Genomic DNA, 21,983 nt, shown 5'->3' on the forward strand with positions numbered 1-21,983 from the left:
GGGTATAAGTCGAGGAACAGAAGCTGGGAAAATGAAGCTGATCTTGCTCCTAATTGACAAAGGGGGTCGCAAGCACCCCCTGTTAACTGGAGTAATTTGCTGTGTGTGTGTGTGTGTGTGTGTGTGTCAGAGTCAGATGTGGCACAGGGCAGTCCAGCTGGAGCTGCATGTAGGGCCGAAACAACTAATCGATTAATCGACGCAAATCGATTATGAAATTGATTGCAATTTTCAGAATAGATTAATCGGCCGGTAACATAATGGGGTTAAAAAAACTAGAAATTTGCCCTTTAAAGTACAAAAAAGCTAATTGCTACGGTAAATATTACTTTCCCTGTCCCACAGTAAAAAAATGAACCCCTTACAGTAGCGATTATTTGCTATTTTTATCCTTTTTTTTTTTTTTTTTTTTTTAACCCCATTATGTTACTAAACATCTCGGGCCTGGGTCACACCTCTGTTTTTTGGTGCCTTTTGCAGATGCACACTACAGTTCATTTACATGTTTTCCTATGGGACACGTTCACATCCATGATTTTTTTTTCAGCTGCTGCGTATTTGGAAAGGGCAAAGACTTTTTCACGCAAAACGGTGCTATTTTTTTTTGGTTCAATATATTTCAATGGAGAAGCTGCAGAAAAGCATGTAATGTGTTTTTGCGGCAATTTGTGTTTTGTAATCTGCCCAACAACAAGTTTGGCCCCAATTTTTTTTTTAAATACAATTATTTTTTTGGTTTTAAAGGCTATTATCCGTATAATCGATCGAAACAATAATCGGGCAACTAATCGATTATGAAGATAATCATGAGTTGCAGCCCTAGCTGCATGTTCAGCTGAGAGCAGGAGGGAGGAAAGGCTATTGCCTCTGCAAGATATGTTTGTGTGGTGTAATCGCTTTAAGGCTGCATTCACATCTAGACGGACGAAATCGCGGCGTTTTGTCGCCGCAAATCGCGGTAAAAATAGCGGCGTTTTGTACCGCGATTTGCGGCGACAAAACGCGGGTATTGTCCGCCTAGATGTGCCCCAAGATGACCCCCTCTATGGAGATGATTGCCATCTCCTAGCCGAACGCTCGAAGACGCCTGAAAAAAAGGTCCGGGACCTTTTTTCACGCCGCAGGCGACAGGCGTCCGGCGTTCGGCGTGGAGATGTGAACCATCTCCATAGAGGGACATGTATTTCCAGCCCTCTGGCGGCAGAGGCGTAGCGCTACAGGCGTAAAAACGCCTAGGTGTGAATGGGGTCTAAGAGCAAAGGGGGATGTGAGCTTTCTGCAGACAGTTCGTATTGCCACAATCCCTTTTTGTTAATCAGGTGCAGGATTGTGGCAGGTTTCCATGCACAACTGCTGTAGATCCCCAGTCCAGATGGAACCTGGTGTAAGGAATATGAACGGTCTGCAGAAAGCTCCTAATAATTACTCCGCACCTGCAACAAATGCACTACACAAGCAGAGCCCCAGTTGGTAATGTGGCACACGCAACTCGCACCAATTGCTTGCACCGTTATGTTGCAGGTAGCTTTGGATAATTGACCAACCTAGAAGAGGACTGGTTTCCATGCCCATTTGCTCTATGCTGCCTGTTCAGTTCTAATATCCCTCTCCACAGGGGAAAGCCAATTGCCACCAATCAGGGTTGGTGGCAAAAAAAGACTACTTTAATCTCAATGGGGAAAGTGAAACAGGGATGTAAAATGAGACAGACTTATTTTTATATATGGGTTTGGTAATGCAGATGTCACATTCAACATGGCAGTACTGTGGCTTTTTTTTTTTTTTTTTTATCAAATTTTTGGGAGAAAAGAGAAACAATGGGGGTCATTTACCAAAGGAAAATCCTCTTTGCACTGCAAATGCACTTGGAAGTGCAGTCACCATAGACATGCAAGGAAAATAATAATAAACAGCATTTTTTGCTTGTACATGATTGGATGATAAAATCAGCAGAGCTTCCCCTCGTTTTAAAAATCTTTCCCTCAGATCTACAGCGACTGCACTTCCAAGTGTACTTGTAGTGCAAAGTGGATTTGCCTTTTGTAAATAACCCTCAATGTCTCTTGTGTAGTGAAGACATTTTACCTCCCTCCTTGCAGTCTTCTATACACGGTATACACTGCGCTGCACATGCACAGCTCTGTGTACAATTCTGACGTCTTGCTGGGTGCCAGGATAGATTAACTCCTGAGAGAATACGCCTGAGTTGCATCATCTTGTGGAGTAATTTTTTCTATAATTGACCTCGTCTGTACTGTTTGCAGTTCATTATCGGCTGTAAACTATTTTTGGTCACTGTCCTAACAAAGCATTAAAATATATAATAAATATTATGCCATGTATGTGACTGAGGTATAGTGTAGGGCAAAAGGCTCTTGGAATCCACTATGTGCCATCTTTTCCTTACAAACATGTAAAGGGTAAGGAGGATAGATATGTTTTTAATAAAAAAAAAACAAAAAAAAAAACAAACATTATATTGGGGTTTTCTACAGTTTGACTGTGGAAATGTGCTTTAAACTTTTCTCAAGCAGTGGTGAGATTGCCGTGGCATGTGGAGAAAAGAGAAACTGTGATAATGCCGGCGTGAAGATGAAGAGTCTCACGAATCTTTGCTGGAGGATATTTTCCCTGAGGAGTTGGAGGCAGCTGCCACAGCTCCTAGGTTTAAAGGAACAATTGCAGTTCTTATTGACATGGTGCGCACCACGTTGAAAATAAGAGCAGCCTGTAGCTTCTAGTAGCCTTCTTACTAATCTAGGAGGCCCCATGACTGTCAAAACTTTTCTGGTACACCCCATACTTTAACCACTTAAGGACCGGACCAATATGCTGCTAAATGACCCAAGGTGTTTTTACAATTCGGCACTGCGTCACTTTAACAGACAATTGCGCGGTCGTGCGACGTGGTTACCAAACAAAATTTGTGTCCTTTTCTTCCCACAAATAGAGCTTTCTTTTGGTGGTATTTGATCGTCTCTGCGATTTTTTTTTTTTTTTTTTTTTTTTTTTTTTTTTTTTTTGCACTATATACAAAAATAGAGCGACATTTTTGAAAAAAAAATCAATATTTTTTACTTTTTGTTATAAGAAAAATCAAATAAACTAAATTTTAGTCAAACATTTAGGCCAAAATGTATTCAGCCACATGTCTTTAGTAAAAAAAAATAGCTACCTAGCGGGAACAGCGACACTAATACAGCGATCAGAAAAATGATAGCTTAGTGACACTGGCAATAGGGAGTGAAAGGGTTAACTAGGGCGGTGATCAAGGGGTTAACTTTATTAGGGGGGGTACGGGGGATACCCTGGACCTAACATTAACTGCCTGTCACACTGACCCTAAATGCAGTGATCAGTACATATATGATCACTGCATTCAGTGACACTTTATTATAACAAAGTATAAAAAATGCATTTTTCAAAATTGTTCTATTTTTTTGTTTATAGCGCAAAAAATGAAAAACCGCAGAGGTGATCAAATACCACCAAAAGGACGTTTTATTTGTGGGGGGAAAAATCCGTCAATTTTGTTTGGGAGCCACGTCGCATGACCGCAATTGTTGGTTAAAGCGACGCAGTGCCAAATCGCAAAAAGTGGCCTGATCTTTGGCCAGCAAAATGATTCAGGGGTTAAGTGGTTAAAGGATACCTGCTTGGAGGGCTGGGTAGGCACCCTAGACACCTTGTCGATGCAGAGGGCCTGGATGACGGAGGTGTTGTCGCTTCTGATCAACAATCTGGAGCTCTGAGCAATTTGTACCTACAATGGCTGAGCTCCTGACTGGAAGGTCATTTAACCACGTCCTCCCTAGGGTACGTCATGTATGGCAAGTCCCTCCAATGTGAACACAGGCTTGATGAACCGTAGTGAAATCCTATTTTGTCTTGCATTCTTTGATTGTGGGTAAGTGTGGCCCTCTACCTAGTGATCTGACTGCATAAGTTTTATGGTGAAGTGACAAGCCAATCATTCAGAATGCTTGGCTAATTCTGACAGATCCAGATGTTGGACACCTGCACCGTGCTCCTAAATTGTGCAAGGACAATAAACAGTTGCGTAGTTGTGTCTGCATTCACGGTTATTGTAGGACCATGTTTTCCATCCTGACTGTTCTGTATAATCAATCTCTATACACGGGAGAATTACCCACAAATCTGATCTAACAAATATCTGATCTTGGCACTAAGGTGCTTGAGTATAGGTAGCTTTAGTAAGTGTTGGCAACAAATGTTAAACCCAGCTTGTGTGTGTAATCGGCTATTCTAGATAAACTGTAGATCTGCATGTTTAGCTGGAGACACCTGTGCTCTTAGAAATCCTAAGAGACCTTTTGTGATATAATCAAACTTGGAACATTTCTAAGCACTTACATCTTAGTACTCGGCAAGTGAATGAAGGAAACAAAGCCAGATCCATGCCAGTTTGTTCATTTAAACTGCATTTGGTTTATATATTGTTAAACCATTTGGTGCAGGGTATGTTTTTGCTTCTTATGGGACAATTATGTGTATATTCATTTTATATATCTATATCTATCTCTCTCTATCTCCATGTTTTGGCAATCGATAATGAAGAGCCCTGCAGAACATTTGAGTTAGCCAGATGAGTACTTGATTACATAGCGCCAGTCCATTCTGGAATGGTGTGGAGTGAGACAAACAGTTAATGCCTTGGCTGCTGGATTTAGCTTCCCAGGCTGAAGGCTCTATTCATTGCAGACATTTCTTCTAGTTCTTTCACACATTCCTGAGCATAATTCTGCCTTCCCCAGTGCAACACTGAGCCCTCCATTGCTGCCTTTTTTCATCGTGATGCCAAACGTATACAGATCTGAAAATGATAAGATATGTGCTGATCCACACCTCAGGTGCTACGTGAACATATCTATTGGCATTATTTGAGCAGAATCTTTGCCGTATCTTCAGGACGCTGGGAATTTTGTCTGAATTTCACTGTGCAATGCAAACTAGATAAATATGATCTGTCGGTTTTTTTTATTAGTTAACTTGCTTTCAAGCTTCTTTTTTGTTTTGCACCAGTTTAATGCAAGTTAAGAATTTGTATAATATATTTTAATTAAATGGGCATGTTTTTTACAACTTTTTCTTAAACAGCCTAACCCTGGGCTCAGAGACCTGTAGTGCTCATTATGGGATACCTCCCCTTAATATACTCACGCCCCCAGCTAAGGCTATTGCTGATTTATATATTTAGGGGGACACCACTATAGGAAACCATAGTGACAATGCTTGACAGACAGAACTGAGGGGGACCAAGGAAACGTCACTCTTTGGAAGTGTCCGTTTCCCCTTGGACTTCAGCTGGGGATTAGGAGTGGTGTCTTGTTGGTGCTGGCAATGGGAAAGGAAAGGGTTTACTTTTCCAGGTATGCGTGTTTAAAAAAGTTGGCTATTACAGGATTTTAATTTCTTAAAGTGGCTGAAGTCTGGATAAAAGATTTAGATACGAGCAGTGGGTAAAAAGTTTTACAAATCATTTGCAAACTGATTCCCATGTCTACAAGGCTGTTCTTTTTTCTTTATACTATGCAGTGAGTCATTGAACTGAAATGAGCATGCAGCCAGTGAAAAATGGGAGAGGAGGGATTAGAGATCTAATAGACCTCTGATCTGTCTATAAAGAGTACCTGCCATTGTCCATAGCCATCACAAGAGGGAAGGGGAGCTGTTCACCTTGTGATCACAATGAAGTTGAATGAAAACAAAAATCTAAAGCGTATATAAAAAGGCCTAAATCTAAATAAAATCAATCTAAATAAAATAGTTTTAGGCTGAACCCCCCCCCCCCCCCCAATGCTCATGTGCAAATGCATGTGTATGTAAACCGCAATTGTGCCACACTTAAAGGGCTAGTAAAGGGATTTTTTATTTTTTGCTTTAAAATAACAAACATGTTCTACTTGCCTCCACTGTGCAGTTCGTTTTGCACAGAGTGGCCCCGATCCACGTCTTCTGGGGTCCCTCGGCGGCTGTCTCTGTCCTCTCCGCAATTACTGACCAGTCATGTGAGACAGCTCGCATGGTGGTAAGTAATTGCAGGCACGCTCCCGTGATACAGCGAGCGGCCATAGCCACTCACTGTATCACTCGGCCCCGCCCCTTGGCGCGCCGCGTTACTGGATGTGATTGACAGCAGCGCCACCGGGAGGCCAGAGACGCAAACTAAGCCAAAATCGGCTTCAATCGGGTGTTGGGTCTTGTAACCCAGAAGCGATTGTCATGACATCACTTCCAGCTTACTGTAGACTTAAAGGCGCCAAATTTTAAAAAAATTACAGCAATCAAAACTGCTTAACTTGATGTTTTGCATGCTGTAGTGCAAACAAGGAATTTGGAATCTTGCAGACCCCAGATCTCTTCATAATGAGTACCTGACTATTACTGTCACAAGGGATGTTTACATTCCTTGTGACTGCAATAAAAACTATCTACATTTTTTTTTTTTTTTTTTTTTTTTTTAGAGATCTCGTAAAAAAAAAAATACATTTTACAAAGTACCCCATCCCTCCATGCTTGCGCACAGAAGTAAACGTAAGTTGCACCCACGAATGCAAACTGTGTTCAATATACTCATGTGCGGTATCACCGTGATCAATAAAGTGAGAGCAATAATTTTAGCACTAGACCTCTAACTCTAAACTGGTAACCTGTAGAAATTTTTATAGCGCTGCCTATGGAGATTTTTAGTTACCGTAGTTTGCCGCTATTCCACGAGTGTGCGCAATTTCAAAATGAGACATGTTGTATCTGTTTACTCGTAACATAATCTTTCACATTATACAAAAATTGGGCTAACTACTTTTTTTATTTTTTTTATTTAATGTGTTTTTTCAAAAAAAAATTGAAAGACCACTGCGCAAATACTGCGCGACATAAAATATTGCAATGTTCGGCATTTTATTCTCTAGGGTCTTGTCATTTTCTAGCAAAACATACAGATCTTACTCTGTAAGCAACAAATGTCAGGCTTGGGTATGAAGGGCTTAACAAAACTGTTTAACATTCAATATATCGTGTTTGGCGAACATTTACTTCATTCGTTTTGTGTTCTTCTGTGTCTGTACGTTTACTTTAAAAACTTTATGTAATCATGTGATGTATTGCGAAAATTCGGTCTCCCTTTTCCTAGGATCTCTGCAGCTAAAAGCATTCATGTTCTTTTTTTATTATGAGAGGAGAAATGCACGCTTTCATAAACTCACTCCGGTGTGAATACCGGCTATCTGACAGAGGTGGAATACTGCTGCTTGATAAAGGGACAATTTATTGTCCACTAAGCTGGCTGGAGGCCTGAAGTTAATGTGCCACTAAAAGATATGCCTATTTTCCAAAAATACTTGCACATAAAATTTTTGCTGTTTGTTTTTTTGTTTTTTCTGTATCGTCCTCAATAAGCTCCCGAACCTCTCATTTTCTCTCACTGGAATGGGCAGTGTACCTTTTTAACCACCAATTACCGAGCCTCTTTCTGAGATTTTGTGTATAAAAGTTTTTTTTTTTTTTTGCTATAAAAATGTTTGGGGGTCCTAACCCCCCTAGAGAATAAAATGGCAGTCATTGCAATACTTTTTCACACCGCATTTGCGCAGCGGTCTTTACAAGTGTACTTTTTTGGAAAAATACACTTCTTTGATTTAACCGTCGTTTTTACGGCGGCAGGTCGGCTCGGCTGCGCAAAATCTCGTAATATAACGTGATTTTGCATTGCGCCCCGCCAGAGGCACGCAACCCCTGCTCGCCCCTGGTGCTGATGCGAGTGCCCGGCGGGCGTGATCACCGCCGGGCACCCGCGATTACTCGTGACAGAGTGAGAACCGGGAGCTGTGTGTGTAAACACACAGCTACCGGTTCTTTCAGGGGGAGAAATGACTGATCGTTTGAACATACGATGTATGAACAGCGATCTGCCATTTCCCCTAGTCAGTCCCAACCCCCCTTCAGTTAGAACACAATGAGGGAACATAATTAACCCCTTGATCGCCAACAACCCCTTCCCTGCCAGTGACATTTTTACAGTAATCAATGCATTTTTATAGCACTGATCGCTATAAAAATGATAAAGGTCCCAAAAATGTGTCAAGTGTCCGATGTGTCCGCCATAAGGTTGCAGTACCAATAAAAATCGCAGATCACTGCCATTACTAGTAAAAAAAATTAATAAAAATGCCATAAAACTATCCCCTATTTTGTAGATGCTTTAACTTTTGCGCAAACCAATCGATAAACACTTATTGCGATATGCATTCTTCTACATTTTTTTTTTTACGAAAAATATCGGTCTAAACTGAGGGAAAAAACTTTTTATATATATTTTTGGGGGATATTTATTATAGCAAAAAGTAAAAAATAATTTATTTATTTTTCAAAATTGTCGCTCTATTTTTGTTTTTAGCGCAAAAAATAAAAACCGCAAAGGAAAAGCTCTATTTGTGGGAAAAAGGATGTACATTTTGTTTGGGAGCCACGTCACACGACCACGCAATTGTCAGTTAAAAACGACGCAGTTCCGAATCACAAAAAGTGGCCCGGTGATTGACCAGCAAAATAATCCGGGGCTGAAGTGGTGAAAGTGACAACAGTAAAGTTAGCCCAATTTTTTATTTTTTTGATTGTGAAAGATCATGCTGAGTAAATTGATACCCAACATGTCACGCTTCAAAATTGCACCCGCTCGTGGAATGGTGACAAACTTTTACCCTTAAATCTCCATAGGCGACATTTAAAAAAATTCTACATGTTACATGTTTTGAGTTGGAGGAGGTCTAGGGCTAGAATTATAGCTCTCGCTTTACCACTCGCGGCGATACCTCACGTGTGGTTTAGACAGTTTTCATATGCTGGCGCTACTCACATGTGTTCGCTTCTGAATGTGAGCTCGGTAAGTGGTGGAGGGCACCGGAGAGCAGGGGGGCCTCTCCCGCCACCGGTCTAAAAGTGATCTTGTGGTGAATCCGCTACAGGGACCACTTTTATCTGAAACCGGACTGGTTTACAACCACTTTAACAGGGCAGCTTTTCGAAATCCTGCAACTATTTGTGTTTAAGGATTGCATCACATGGGCTTTGATGTTTAGTGGGTAGAAAACCGAATCATTGTCTCAAAGGGTGGCAAATACATTTTTACTTAACAAAAATAACGTGTTTTAACATCTGTAAGTGTGGTGTTAAATTTACAGCTAATGTAACATTTAAATAACTTTTTTTTTTTTTTTTTTTTTTTTTTTTTATCTTTTCAGAATTCTATCCGGCATAACCTATCCCTTCACAGCAAGTTTGTACGAGTACAGAATGAGGGCACAGGAAAAAGTTCTTGGTGGATCTTGAACCCAGAAGGTGGCAAGAATGGAAAGTCTCCTAGACGACGAGCTGCTTCTATGGATAACAACAGTAAATTTGCAAAGAGTAGAGGAAGAGCTGCCAAGAAAAAGGCTTCTCTTCAACAAAGTCAAGATGGGAGTGCTGATAGCCCAGGGTCACAATTCTCCAAGTGGCCCGGTAGCCCTAGTTCCCACAGCAATGATGACTTTGACGCATGGAGCACATTTCGGCCAAGGACCAGTTCCAATGCAAGCTCAATTATGCCTGAAGAGGATGACCTTGGAGATCCTGATGTACATAATCTTGTATATCCTCCTTCTACCACCAAGTTGGCATCTACTTTGCCAAGCCTGTCAGAGATTGGAAACTCTGAAAACATGGAGAATCTTTTAGATAACTTAAACCTCTTGTCTCCGAACACCTCAATGACTGTTTCAACACAGTCCTCATCGGCCTCAATGATGCAGCAGCAGTCTGGTTATTTATTTACATCTCCCAACAACGGTATGGGATCCCCTGATCCTGAGTACAGGAAATATAGTTATGCTCAAGCCAGCATGAACTCCCTGTCACAAATGCCTATGCAAAGTGTATCGGACAGTAAACCAGGCTATAGGCCTGTTGGCCCATATAATGTTCCAGCCGGACTTTTGAAGGAACTGCTTACAGCAGATTCTCCACCACATAATGATTTACTCGCCCCCTCGGAATCTGCAGTCTCGCAGGCCAGCAGTAGAGTTTTGAGTCAGAATGTGCTGATGGGATCTAATTCTGGAATGCCAGCCTATGGCACTCAGCCTCCCCATAACAAAATAAACAGCATTGCCCACACACATCAACCACATAATCAGCAGACGTCTATCAATGGTCGTGCCTTGCCACAGACTGGGCGTACCATGACGCACAGTGCTGGCATTAATCGCTTGTCCACAGTGAAAAGTTCATTACAAGTGCCTATGACTCACCCCCATCCAATGACAACCATGAGTCCTTACGCTTCAAATGGCTGCAATGGCTTTGGAAGAGTTGGCATTATGTCTCTCCACCAGGAGATGCTGCCAAGTGACTTGGATGACATGTTGATTGAAAGCTTGGAATGTGATTTGGAGTCTATGGAATCTATTATCCGGAATGACCTCATGGAGGATGGAGGAGCAGATTTTAACTTTGATAGTGTATTGCCTAACCAAAGCTTTCCTCACAGTGTCACAACCGCCACACACAGCTGGGTGTCTGGTTAAACAAAATATAGTAAGTAAATGTTGAATGAAACATTCCTTGTGAAAATGCAATTTGAATGGCTGCCATGCTGATGCATTGGTCTTTAGGGTCATTTGAGTCGCTGACATTGACCATTGGTGATGATCAGGTATGCTGACTTAAATTTGGTGCATGCTTGTCCCGTGGACTGTGCAGCAGCTAAATGAATTAAATATTCATTTGACCTAGAGAAGAAAATGGGTCACATGCCTATTTATGGTGGTTCTTCTTGCTGTGCACTCACTGGTGGGAGGAGTTGGGTGAAGCCAGCACATTACTGCAGTAACGCCCACAACAGTGACTGACATTTAGTAAAAATTGTACCTATGTAAACTAATAGACCGCTTTACCTAATACTGAACAGTACTAGATTGTAAACCAGATGGTGTGTTTTGCAGTATATATCTGGCTGCTTGGAATAAGACAAGTTTGGGGAATGTAGTCCCATAATTTAGTGTGTGCATGGAGGAGGCAAGATTCAAGATGGCACTACTTAATAGAGTGCATCCCTCCCCTCCTCCCAATTAAAAAAAAATTTATATATATATATATATATATATATATATATATATATATATATATATATATATATATATATATAATTTTATTTTTATTTTTTTTAAGAATAAGTTTTACTTAATATGTATATATGTATGTATGTATATATATATATATATATATATGTAAAACTTATTCTTAAAAAAAAAATTTTTTTTTTTAGAAAGGGGGGAGCTGGGGAGTAAGAGGCACTTTCCTTGGACCCCCGCCTTCTAGCTTGCTTGCCAAACGGGGGCAATTTCTTGCGAGTCTTGAAATTTTAAGCTTTCCCTGATTTTTGCAGTGAGGCTGATGAATGGGGAATGTGTGTGTGTATATGTGTGTGTATATATATATATATATATATATATATATATATATATATATATATATATATATATATATATATATATATATATATATATATATATATATATATAATTTATTTTTTTCATCTCCACCTTCATGTAAAACCACAAACTAGCGGTTCCTTTTATTTTGATGCAATTTGTACTTTAACCTAGACAGACCTGTAAATCTAAGTGTAGACAAGCATCAGAGGTCTGCTTTACTCTTGGGAAACAAAATGGGAAAAAGTGGAAAGAGAAAATATTGTGTTTTTAAAAAATATAAAATAAGTTTGTATAGCAGTTGTACTAGCTTTACTGCAGTAAAAAAGTGTATTTGAAATTACTGTAAACAAAGATGACTCCAAGCCTAGAAGTTAGAGTCCATGTGGTACACGATTCAGAAAGACATCCCAAAAGAGAACTCAAAAGATGGTTTACACTTATGCACAAAAAATATATATTAAGACTATGCACCACTTCAAATGTCAAAATTAAATTTTTTATATTTTGAAGTAACAAGCTCATTAAAAAAAAATCATAGCTATAATTTATTTTTTTTTTTTTTTTTTTTTTTATTATAGAGGTATATCTCACATTAATGACCTAACCTCACTTATACAAGGTATTTTTATGTCCAGAGCAGGGTGGATTTGATTAAAATCATGATTTAAACCTTAATTTTTAAAGAGCAACTATCATTTCTGTCCTGCAGCGGCTCCTCCTCTGACCTGCTGTTGACTCAACAACGGTCTCATTCACTTTAATGGGACAGCTGGTGATACAGCAGTGACGCAACAAAGTGATGGACGTGGTGACAGCAGGTGAGTGGATGCCCACTAACAGGCTCTGCCATGATGGATCTGAAATGACAGTTGCTCTTTAAATGTAAGGACTTATTCTTGCTGGTAGTTAGAATCTTTAATATTTGCAAACAAAATGAAGGTTTCCTATTTTGAATAAGCTGTCAGGTTAGTAAAACGGTGCTATCAGAACCGATTCAATCATACATTATAGTGTACTTGGATTTGCAAAACAATGAGATAAAGGCATATTCCTGAACTTTGTTTTATCTCATGGTTACTGTGAAAATTGTGTGAATGCTTCAATGCAGTGCATGTTATCTCAACTTGCAGAGCTTGGATTCATTGAATGAGTTTACCAAAAATGTAAATATTGCAGAATATACAGCCTCATGCTACATAACTAAGCTCCATTTCATGTTGGATAAACTTCATCAATAATGTATCGTAAATATATAGCGATCTTTAGATCAATTAGGCCAATTCCACAAACCCATTTAATTTTAAGAATATATATAACCGCTTCCCTCCAGTAATGGATGCATATATCAATATATTTAAAAGTAAGTAGTAAGGCTGTTATAAAATCACAGTAGACTTGGAGAGATGGCTCATTGAAAGGTATCTGCCAATATAGTGTCCAATAATTCTGTATGAAATCGATTAAGTTGACACAGCAGACATAACCTCTGGTATCTGGCCACTCACTCTGAGGTTTTCCACACAACTGAGAACATGGCAGATGTATCAACAAAGATGCTTGCTAAAATGTGTCCCATTTTAAAAGGGCCAACGCTAAAACAGGACAGAAGTAATTGAGTACCTGCCCACTAATATCCTCTTGTTTTCCACTAAGGCAAACCGAGGAAAAAATATCATCCCAGGTCCAATGCAGTCAACCTTGACTTGTACCCCAAATGTATCTGCCTTTCTAAGAAAAAAACTTGGCATATAACTTAAATATAATATGCCATCTTAAATGGGCACTGGCAGCCATACACTGTTCCAGCAATACGGGACCCGGCATAAATGTATCACTCAGCCATCAATCGCTGTAAATATGTTGGCTACTGACTATAGCTGTACGTATCCACACACCTTCTCATAAATGGGATGTTGCACTATAATCATAAGAACACACAAACGGCATGTGTCTGCTTATATACCAATGGCTCTCAAGTAAAAAAGATGCGTCATAACCCACAATGTTCAAAAGTGCATTTCAAACTGTACCCATCCAAAATGTATCGATATACAGTATGCAGCTAGGATCAAATATAAGGCCTCAATGCACTGGACTTTTTTTTACTGCGCGTGTGTGTTTTATTTATTTTTTTAATTTTTTCTATTTCTACAGCCAGTAAACTCCCCAGCATGTTATCCTATGTGTCTATGCACACATGGGAACAAAAGTGTTTCTGGACAGCCGCACTCTGAACAAATTGTAGCCTTTATTAAAAGGACAGCGCTAAAAGTCACAGCAAAAATGAAAATAAAACCTGGCAGCTGATGCATTTGGCACTGGAACTAGTGCTTAGTCAAGCTATGACTAAGCACTAGATTCAGTGCGAAATGCGTCAGATGCTAGGTTTTATTTTTATTTTTGCTGTGACTTGTAGTGCTGTCCTTTTAATAAAGGCTACAATTTGTTCAGAGTGCGGCTGTCCAGAAACACTTTTGTTCCTGCCTTGCTGAGTGCATTGCCTGCACCTGAGTTATCTGCTACGGTTGCTCTTCATTTGGGTTCCCACCTGGAGCACCTACTCCCTTTCTCTATGCACACATAGGCTGTTATTTGTAGAACTACCGGTACTGGGTTTTAAAAACCCACTAGTGAACACTGCGTCTCCCTGCAGGGATGTAGTCCCAAGGGAAGGGGGTGAGCACGATGACTAACCCCCAGCCAGAACGGCTTGGATGATGGGGGCAAGCTTACTGAGGAGAAACATTTATTGGATTATAAATGCAATGAATATGAATATGGATATGCAATGCATATGGATACTTTCCTAAATGTACATAAAATAACTGAGTACTAAGATTTGTAGGTAAAGTTGATCCAGGGTAAATCCGATTGCCTCTCGGGGGATCAGGAAGGAATTTTTTCCCCTGCTGTAGCAAATTGGATCATGCTCTGCTGGGTTTTTTTGCCTTCCTCTGGATCAACTGTGGGTATGGAGTTGGGTGTATGGGATTGTACTATGTTTTTTATTTTGTTTATTTTTTTTGTGGTTGAACTGGATGGACTTGTGTCTTTTTTCAACCCGACTAACTATGTAATCTTAAATGCCACATTACTTAAAAGTTAAAACTTGTTATTTATTTTTTTTCCCCAGAGGTAACTGTAAAAATTACAGTTGAAGACAGCTCCAAAGATGCCCATTTCCCACCTTATTCAAATCAACAAACACGGATTTGTCTCAGATTATGCCAGTTATGTGCTGCTCTTGGACCCCCCCCCCCCCCCCCCTCACTCTGAAGTGCCAAACTGACTAGAAAAACGAATGGAAGAACAGACTGCGTTATTACCATTGCTGTTTGGGTGCTTTAAAGAGCAACTAAAAATGACTTGATGGGTGTAGTTTGTGTACCTGCTTCTTTGCTCTAGGGTGCTTTTATGTGAGTTTCAAATCTGCTCGGTAGTGACGCTTCTGAGCATTTTTAATATCTTCAAGACTGGAAAACGTGACATCCCCAGCTGCACTAAACAATTTATTATGAAGTTTTAAAGAGCTTTTGTCAGCAACTTTTTATAATGCTACCTGTCTCTTTGGTAACTGCCAAATCTGTGTTTAACAGCAGTGGTCTAATTTAATTACATTCCAAACCAGCAGGGATTCTCCCTGTTTTTGGACCAACATTAAAATGATCCAGGGTTGGTGCTAATTATATAATTCTGAGTTCTAATTTTTATGCTCTAAAATGGGCAACTTTAATTTTAGAAGATTGTTTCATTTTGTCTTTTTGTTTGAATTTGATCACTCTGTGCAGAAAAGTTCACCTTCTGCAGATTTTATGGTTGTAGAAGATCTGATATGACATGATTTTTATTACCCATTGCCAGCCCAGATGCCTCGATGCCAAACTCCCCTCAGTGGCCAAACAAACCTGCTGAAAACCCCTTTTTTTTTTTTTTTGCAATTGCCATGCTTCTGTAATTTCTGGTGAACATGGCACCCAGTCAACTTGGAGATTGAAATCAAAACAGCCAGAGTTTGCATTCTGAGTTTATTTAATCTGTCCTAGCATGTTTAAAACCAAGCTTTGACTGAGTAAGGAGGTCTGCTGCTTAAGCAGAATTTGTTCTGTTAGAATGTGGTGTGCAGAAACCTTTTATTAAACCGGATCTTCACCTAGCTGCTGGTTTCATCTAAATTGCCTTTGGCAATCAGTCCAGCAAATGCTTCAAGGCGGTTACTGTAATTCTGTTCTTGGTCAATTTTTATGTTGGGGCCTTTAAAGGAGAGAAGGGGTTTTAGCAACTGCCCATAGGAACAACACTTGCTTTATATTGGCATCCAGAGTTGACTTGAAGCTGATCTCCAGGCAGATGAATTCTATTTTTACCAGTTTTTAGTCCAGTTTTACATTCATAAAAGGACAAGTTTACCTTTTGGGAACATGTTACATTAATCTTATAAGGTGGCACATGTAACCTCTTCCTGATCCCCCTTCTAATTGTGACAGCAGCCCATGGCTCTTCTCCACGCGCGCTCTATCACAAAGAACTCACCTAGTTCTATGAATGAACTACAAGTACTTGACCACCTTTGTGGCTGGCGGCTTGTAGTTCTCAATGAACTACCGGGGTGCTGATGAGAGCTCTAGGTCAGTGTTTCTCAACGCCAATCCTCAAGTACCCCTAGCAGGTCATGTTGTCAGGATTTCTCTTGGATGAAACGAAAAGCCTAAAAACATGAAACCTTGCTGTACTTAGTTCATTGATATTACTGTCATTCAGGAACTGAATGGACAGACTGCTACACAGACCATCTTCTGTACGGTCCTGACATTGCACCCATCATCTGCTGATCACAACGTCTTACAGACTCCAAAAAAAGCCTCCCCCCCCCCCCCTCTATACTTGCAAAAAGATGCGCTTTTGTTTGGGCTTTTTTTTTTTGAAAGGTGAACTTATCCTTTTAAATACAAATAGTATCTGATTATTGGTTTCCTGTAATCCCTTATAGAGGAGCATGCACGTTATGCGGGCAGACACTATGGACATGCTTGCAGATGGGAAATTTATCATGGTGTTTTCTGCACTTTCGTTATTTGTCCTGGGGCATGGCTGCTTTTGCTTTCTTTATCGGCTGGAGTTCAGCTTTAAGTGCAAGCCATAATCTGCAGCTTGGTGGTAAAACCCTTTCAATTTAATTTATTGCATGATGGGGGAGTATAGGCAGACATCTTGGTAACATTTAAAAAGTGGCACTTGAGCCATTTAAGAATCTGTTGTGCCTTATGGCAGTTAAGTGGGCTTTGTTCTAATTAAAAGACAATATTTTGTTACTGAATCTTATGGAATACCTTCAGTTAACTGCTACCAGCTTTTATGAAATGTGGTGTTTTGTATTCCACAAACCATGCTTGGTATTAAACACAATAGCTAGCCAATGCATTTTAAACTATAGCTGGCTAACTAGTTGAGACTTTTTTTTTCTATTGCCAGTAGTATTTCAAGCTCCCCTGCACCTTAGATTTGCTGTTGGCTATTGGATAAAACTGACCCCTTTGTCAATCCCAAACTGAGTGAACACCCATGTCTACCTAACCCCATGTTCTATTTTCTGGAGAAGCACCTCTCAAGATGAAAGGATACAGCCTACAAGCAGTCAACTACTACAGAGACAAATAGATTGTTGGATCTTGTACAGAAATGTTTTTAAAATCTGTGTAGAATTCTCTGTTCATGCTGTTTTTAGTATATCATTGTCCGTACCCATGTCTATTTTGGCCTGTGCCAGCATCCTAGTAACCCCAAATAGCACAGAATTGTTCAGTATTCCTCTGTGTGCTTTGTACTACAAGCTTTTTGTATCTATAGAATATGGGTGCTTTTTACCATGTTGATATTTTAATGCAAGGAAAATGGAGGAAATCCTGTAAATAAGAAGTAAATATTTCTTCATTTTGCCTTAAATGAGATATGTATAAATATTTGTATTGCTTGCTTGGGAGAATCATGAGTTTTTGCTTATATATTGTCATTAGGCTTTCCATAATACTAATTAACCACCCTTCTAAAAGAGATTGGCATGGTATTGCCTAGGCATGATATGTCTCATACTCATCTTAACCAAAGAATGATTGATATGTAGGCATAGCATTGCTGAGCTAGAACTTGCCATCTCCTACTGCAAAGTGAATTATATATCTGTCATGTAAACGATACATTGGTGTCAGACAGGAATACATTCAGGCCCCTTTCACACAGACTTTTCAATCGGGTCCGCTTGCCAGTTTTTCAGGCGGACCTGATGGGCCACTCCATGCACCTCTATTGAGCAGCGGATGTCAGCGTTGACCTGTCCACTCACATCCGCCGTTATCCGATCCGGTCTGTGAAATCCTAACGGATAGAAACCCTATTTTCCATCCGTCTGGAGAATTGGATGAAAATGGAAAGACATTCTGTTTTCATCCAATCGCCATAGAGATCAGCGGGGCTTTGTTAGGTCCATCTCTGCACAGTGAGCGGAGACGGACCTGTCATCTGCCTGCTTAGTGGGGATCAGCGGAGCAATCCCTGCTGAGCAAAGCAGAGTCTGTACATGGGCAAGCCTTTGTAAAAGGGGCCTTAGGCATATCGTGCAACTGTTTTCTGGCACTAAATGATTAAATGTTGCTTTGTGTATATTTCTTGGTCCTGCAGTGAATTATGAATATTTTATTTGTATGTAGCTGCCTTAAGTTTATTTATCGCATATCATTGTCTCATTTTGCATTTCCGTTACCTAAGATGCCAGCCAAGCATATTGTGCTGCCTTAGAATACTGCTGCCTTTTTGGATTTCAAGGATATTGGTACATCTTGACATATTTACACAAGCTGTTTTATTTCACAGTATATTTTTAGTCCCAAGTTGGTTATACAGTGGAGTTCCTTCTCTATAGGTAAATCCAAAATACATGTTGCCTCATGTAAAAAAAAAAAATGTAATACAATTCATAGACCGAATTCTTAAAAAAAGTCCATATGCAGCATGGTAAGATTTAATGCACACTGGTGCAGTAGTTCCTCTGTATGGCTCAGTTTTGCTGTATAAATACATAACCATGTGTAGTTGTGTCAACAAGAGTCCCTGTAAAGCATGGGTCTTTAAACTACGGCCATCCAGTTGTTCAGGAACTACACTTCCCATCATGCCTAGTCATGTCTGTGAATGTCAGAGTTTTACAGTGCCTCATGGGATGTGTAGTTCTGCAACAGCTGGAGGGCCGTAGTTTGAGGATCCCTGCTGTAAAGGCTTGTTTATAACCTCCATTCCCCTAAAGCAGGGATATGCAATTAGCGGACCTCCAGCTGTTGCAAAACTACAAGTCCCATCATGCTTCTGCCTCTGAGTGTTATGCTTGTGGCTGTCAGAGTCTTGCTATGCCTCATGGGATTTGTAGTTCTGCAACATCTGGAGGTCCACTAATTGCATATCCCTGCCCTAAAGGCTGGAGCAGAAGAAACATGCCCACTGTGTAGGCTTGCCAGGTAATGTATCTATAGAATGCATTATTTTCACCCCAAGCACAATTATAAGCATGAGTTACCAACAGGTGTCCCAACACTTTAAGTACAACCGACCTTGAACAACACCCTTACCACATCCAGTTGAAAGTTTACTTTTATTAAAATAGAATTCTGAGATAAAGCTAACCAATTCTCAAACTGCTGGCTCCCTCCTCCCAACACCTGTGCTAGCTAACATGTGGAAGAAAGATATGTATACTTGTCTATTTTCAGGCTCCTCCAGTCCTGATTGGCTCCCCTGTTTTAGATACCAGGGAGTGACGACAAGTGGGCCATACTAAGACTATGGGTGATGTCACCACTTGGGCATTCCTGCCTCTTTCCTCTCCCCTGCAGCCAGTGTTGGCTGACATGGAAGCTGCCTTAAAATAAAGTACACACAGATTTCTTGCATCTTAGTACAAGTCTTAGGAGGGAGCAGTTTTTAAGACTGGTTGGCTATATCCTAGAATTCTACTTTAAAGGCTAAGTTTACCTTTTGTAACTTGTTACATACTACACCCATATTCAGGGTATAACCTGTTACTGTAGCACTGCCCCCCCCCCCCCAGATCCCCTGTTGCAACAGCGAGATGGGTATCTTCTCCCCCTGCTTTCACAATTTAAAAAAATGAAGCCCTGTGGGGGCTCTGCTCGCCCAGCCATGTTATTCATTCACAGTTCTGTGAATGAGAAGACTACACGTACTGACAGCCTTTGCAACTGCTTGTAGTTCTCAAACTACCAAAGTCATGTTGAGTGCTCTGGTAGTTTGATTCATCCTGCCATGAATCTGCTTGCCTGTACGAGCAGACAGCTTACACTGACAGTCTGTAGGAGTCCCGCATGGCACCTGCAATCTGCTGTTCACTTGTACAATGCTTTTCAGGCTCCTAAAAACAAAAACGCAAAAGAAATGGTAAATGCACTTTTTTTTTTTTGGCCTGCAAAAATAAAAAATCTATTTTATTTTTAAAATTAACTTATTTAAGAAGATAAACTCATTAAGTAGCCTCTGAAGCAGTATTGGCCCACATCTTTAAAGCAGAGTTCCGCCTTCAAAAAAAAAAATAAACAAATTGAAAGTCTGCAGCTACAAATACTGCAGCTGCTGATTTTTTAAATAAGGACACTTACTTGTCCAGGGCGTCTCCCAGAAGACAGTTGGGGAAAATGGAGAAGGGGTCAGTCATGGCATAGATTGCTGTGGATACTGCATCGGTCTTTCGGCTATAGTGGGAGCAAATACCTGGGTTAGACTGGTATATTTTCCCCCCTGAAAGGTGTCAAATGTGACACCGGAGGTTAAATTTCTGGGTGGAATTCCGCTTGAGGCTTTTTTTAGTTCCTGTTGCAGCTTGATGCTTTTAGGGTCAATGGTAGTTTTACCGTTTTTCTATTTACCGTCAGTTTAGACTAACTTCCCATACAAAGTTTCTCTCACTTTTCATGAACTGGATCTGAGCAGGCTCAAATAAAGAAAGCAAACGGATTCCTCCATCCACACAAATGGCATAGATGGACAAATTCCCATGCTGGGCTATTTTTTTAAGCTAGCAGCCCTGGTTAGCTGCTGGCAACTTTCAGCCTGACTTCAACAAGTGTCGATTTGACTTTTAGCAAAGCAGCAGGGCTATCAGCAGTTAGAATTCCGGCTGCATGCTCTGAATCCGTTGCTGTTCTAACATGGTATGGCTGGCTTAGGGGTTAATGAATGAGTTACTTGCATGCAAGAGCAACACTGGGCAGTGGTGCAGGGATCTTCAAACAGAGTTTAAAAATATCTCCTAGAAAAAGAAGAATCCTGCCACTGTCAGTTTGAAATATGCCATTGGAATTGGTAAATGTGTTTAAACTTGTATCTGTTTACTTTAGGCCAGTGATGGTGAACCTTGGCACCCTAGATGTTTTGGAACTACATTTCCCATGATGCTCAACTACACTGCAGAGTGCATGAGCATCATGGGAAATGTAGTTTCCAAACATCTGGGGTACCAAGGTTTGCCATCACTGCTTTGTATTTTAGGTTGTAATCCCATATAATGGTTCATCTGAAAAGCTGGACATAATGGTCTAGATCTAGGTTGCAACTGCTTGCCATATGTAGATATGTGACAACTTCATCTCAGCCACCACCAGGGTTTACACTTCACCTTAAAGTACATAGGTGCTGAAAGAAACATTCAAATCGATGAGGTGCCTAACAATGTCTCCTGCCCCCATATAAACCTATATTGATATCATTTCTCTTCCTGTATTCATTACTATAATCTGAACTGGAATCCCATTTTTTTTTTTCTTTCATTATTTTGTTGCTACTAAACCTGATACAGCAGGTTTTTCTGACTGTTGTCTACATCTCGGTGTAGTGTAAGCCCACATAAAATACCACACACTTTTCTATATTGTTTATAAGACTTCCCACAATGGATTGGTACCTTATGAGACTCAACATACAGTATGATATTGCTCCCAAAGCACAGCCTCCCTTTTATCTTCATTTATTATATCTGTACATTGTCCTCTGACCATTATGATCCAGCAATAGAAAACAGACCAATATTTGTATTTCAAGTCCGAGTGTTTATCATATCCAGTAAGTGTGGAAGGTTACAGCTATGCACAATTTCTTTCTCTTTTTCCTTTTGTGTTTTCAGTGTTTACTGTTTTCAACAGCAGTGTATTTTTTTTTTTTTTTTAATATATAGTAATCTAGAAATGTTAAGGTGTGTGTAAATATACTGTATATGCAGTTATTGAAGTTTTCTGTTTTGGTAAGCTAAAGTTCTTGTGCAGTGCAAGCCTGCTGCCTATGTGAACATTTAATGACCAGACCATTTAGTGACTATGTCTTGAAATTTCTCCTGCTTGTGCCCTTAATTTGTGGCAAAATTGCTAGTAGTTTGTAACTGGACACAATTACGTTATGTGCGATTATCAGCAAGCTGTTAATTTTTTTTGCACCAGCTCA

General features: G+C 40.1%; 1 protein-coding gene across 1 annotated transcript in view; it reads left to right on the forward strand.

Annotated features, from left to right (window-relative positions):
* Positions 1–18,148, forward strand: part of FOXO1 (forkhead box O1) — a 69,468-nt gene extending 51,320 nt beyond the window's left edge. Inside the window, exons 2-3 of the mRNA XM_040340357.1 lie at positions 9,261–10,593; positions 14,626–18,148. Of these exons, the coding sequence (XP_040196291.1) occupies positions 9,261–10,583 (1,323 nt within the window). The 3' untranslated portion in view covers positions 10,584–10,593; positions 14,626–18,148. The remainder of the gene's footprint in view (positions 1–9,260; positions 10,594–14,625) is intronic.
* The last annotated feature ends 3,835 nt before the right edge of the window (positions 18,149–21,983 follow it).

The sequence above is a fragment of the Rana temporaria genome, chromosome 2 (genome assembly GCF_905171775.1).
Source record: "Rana temporaria chromosome 2, aRanTem1.1, whole genome shotgun sequence".
Classification (NCBI taxonomy): domain Eukaryota; kingdom Metazoa; phylum Chordata; class Amphibia; order Anura; family Ranidae; genus Rana; species Rana temporaria.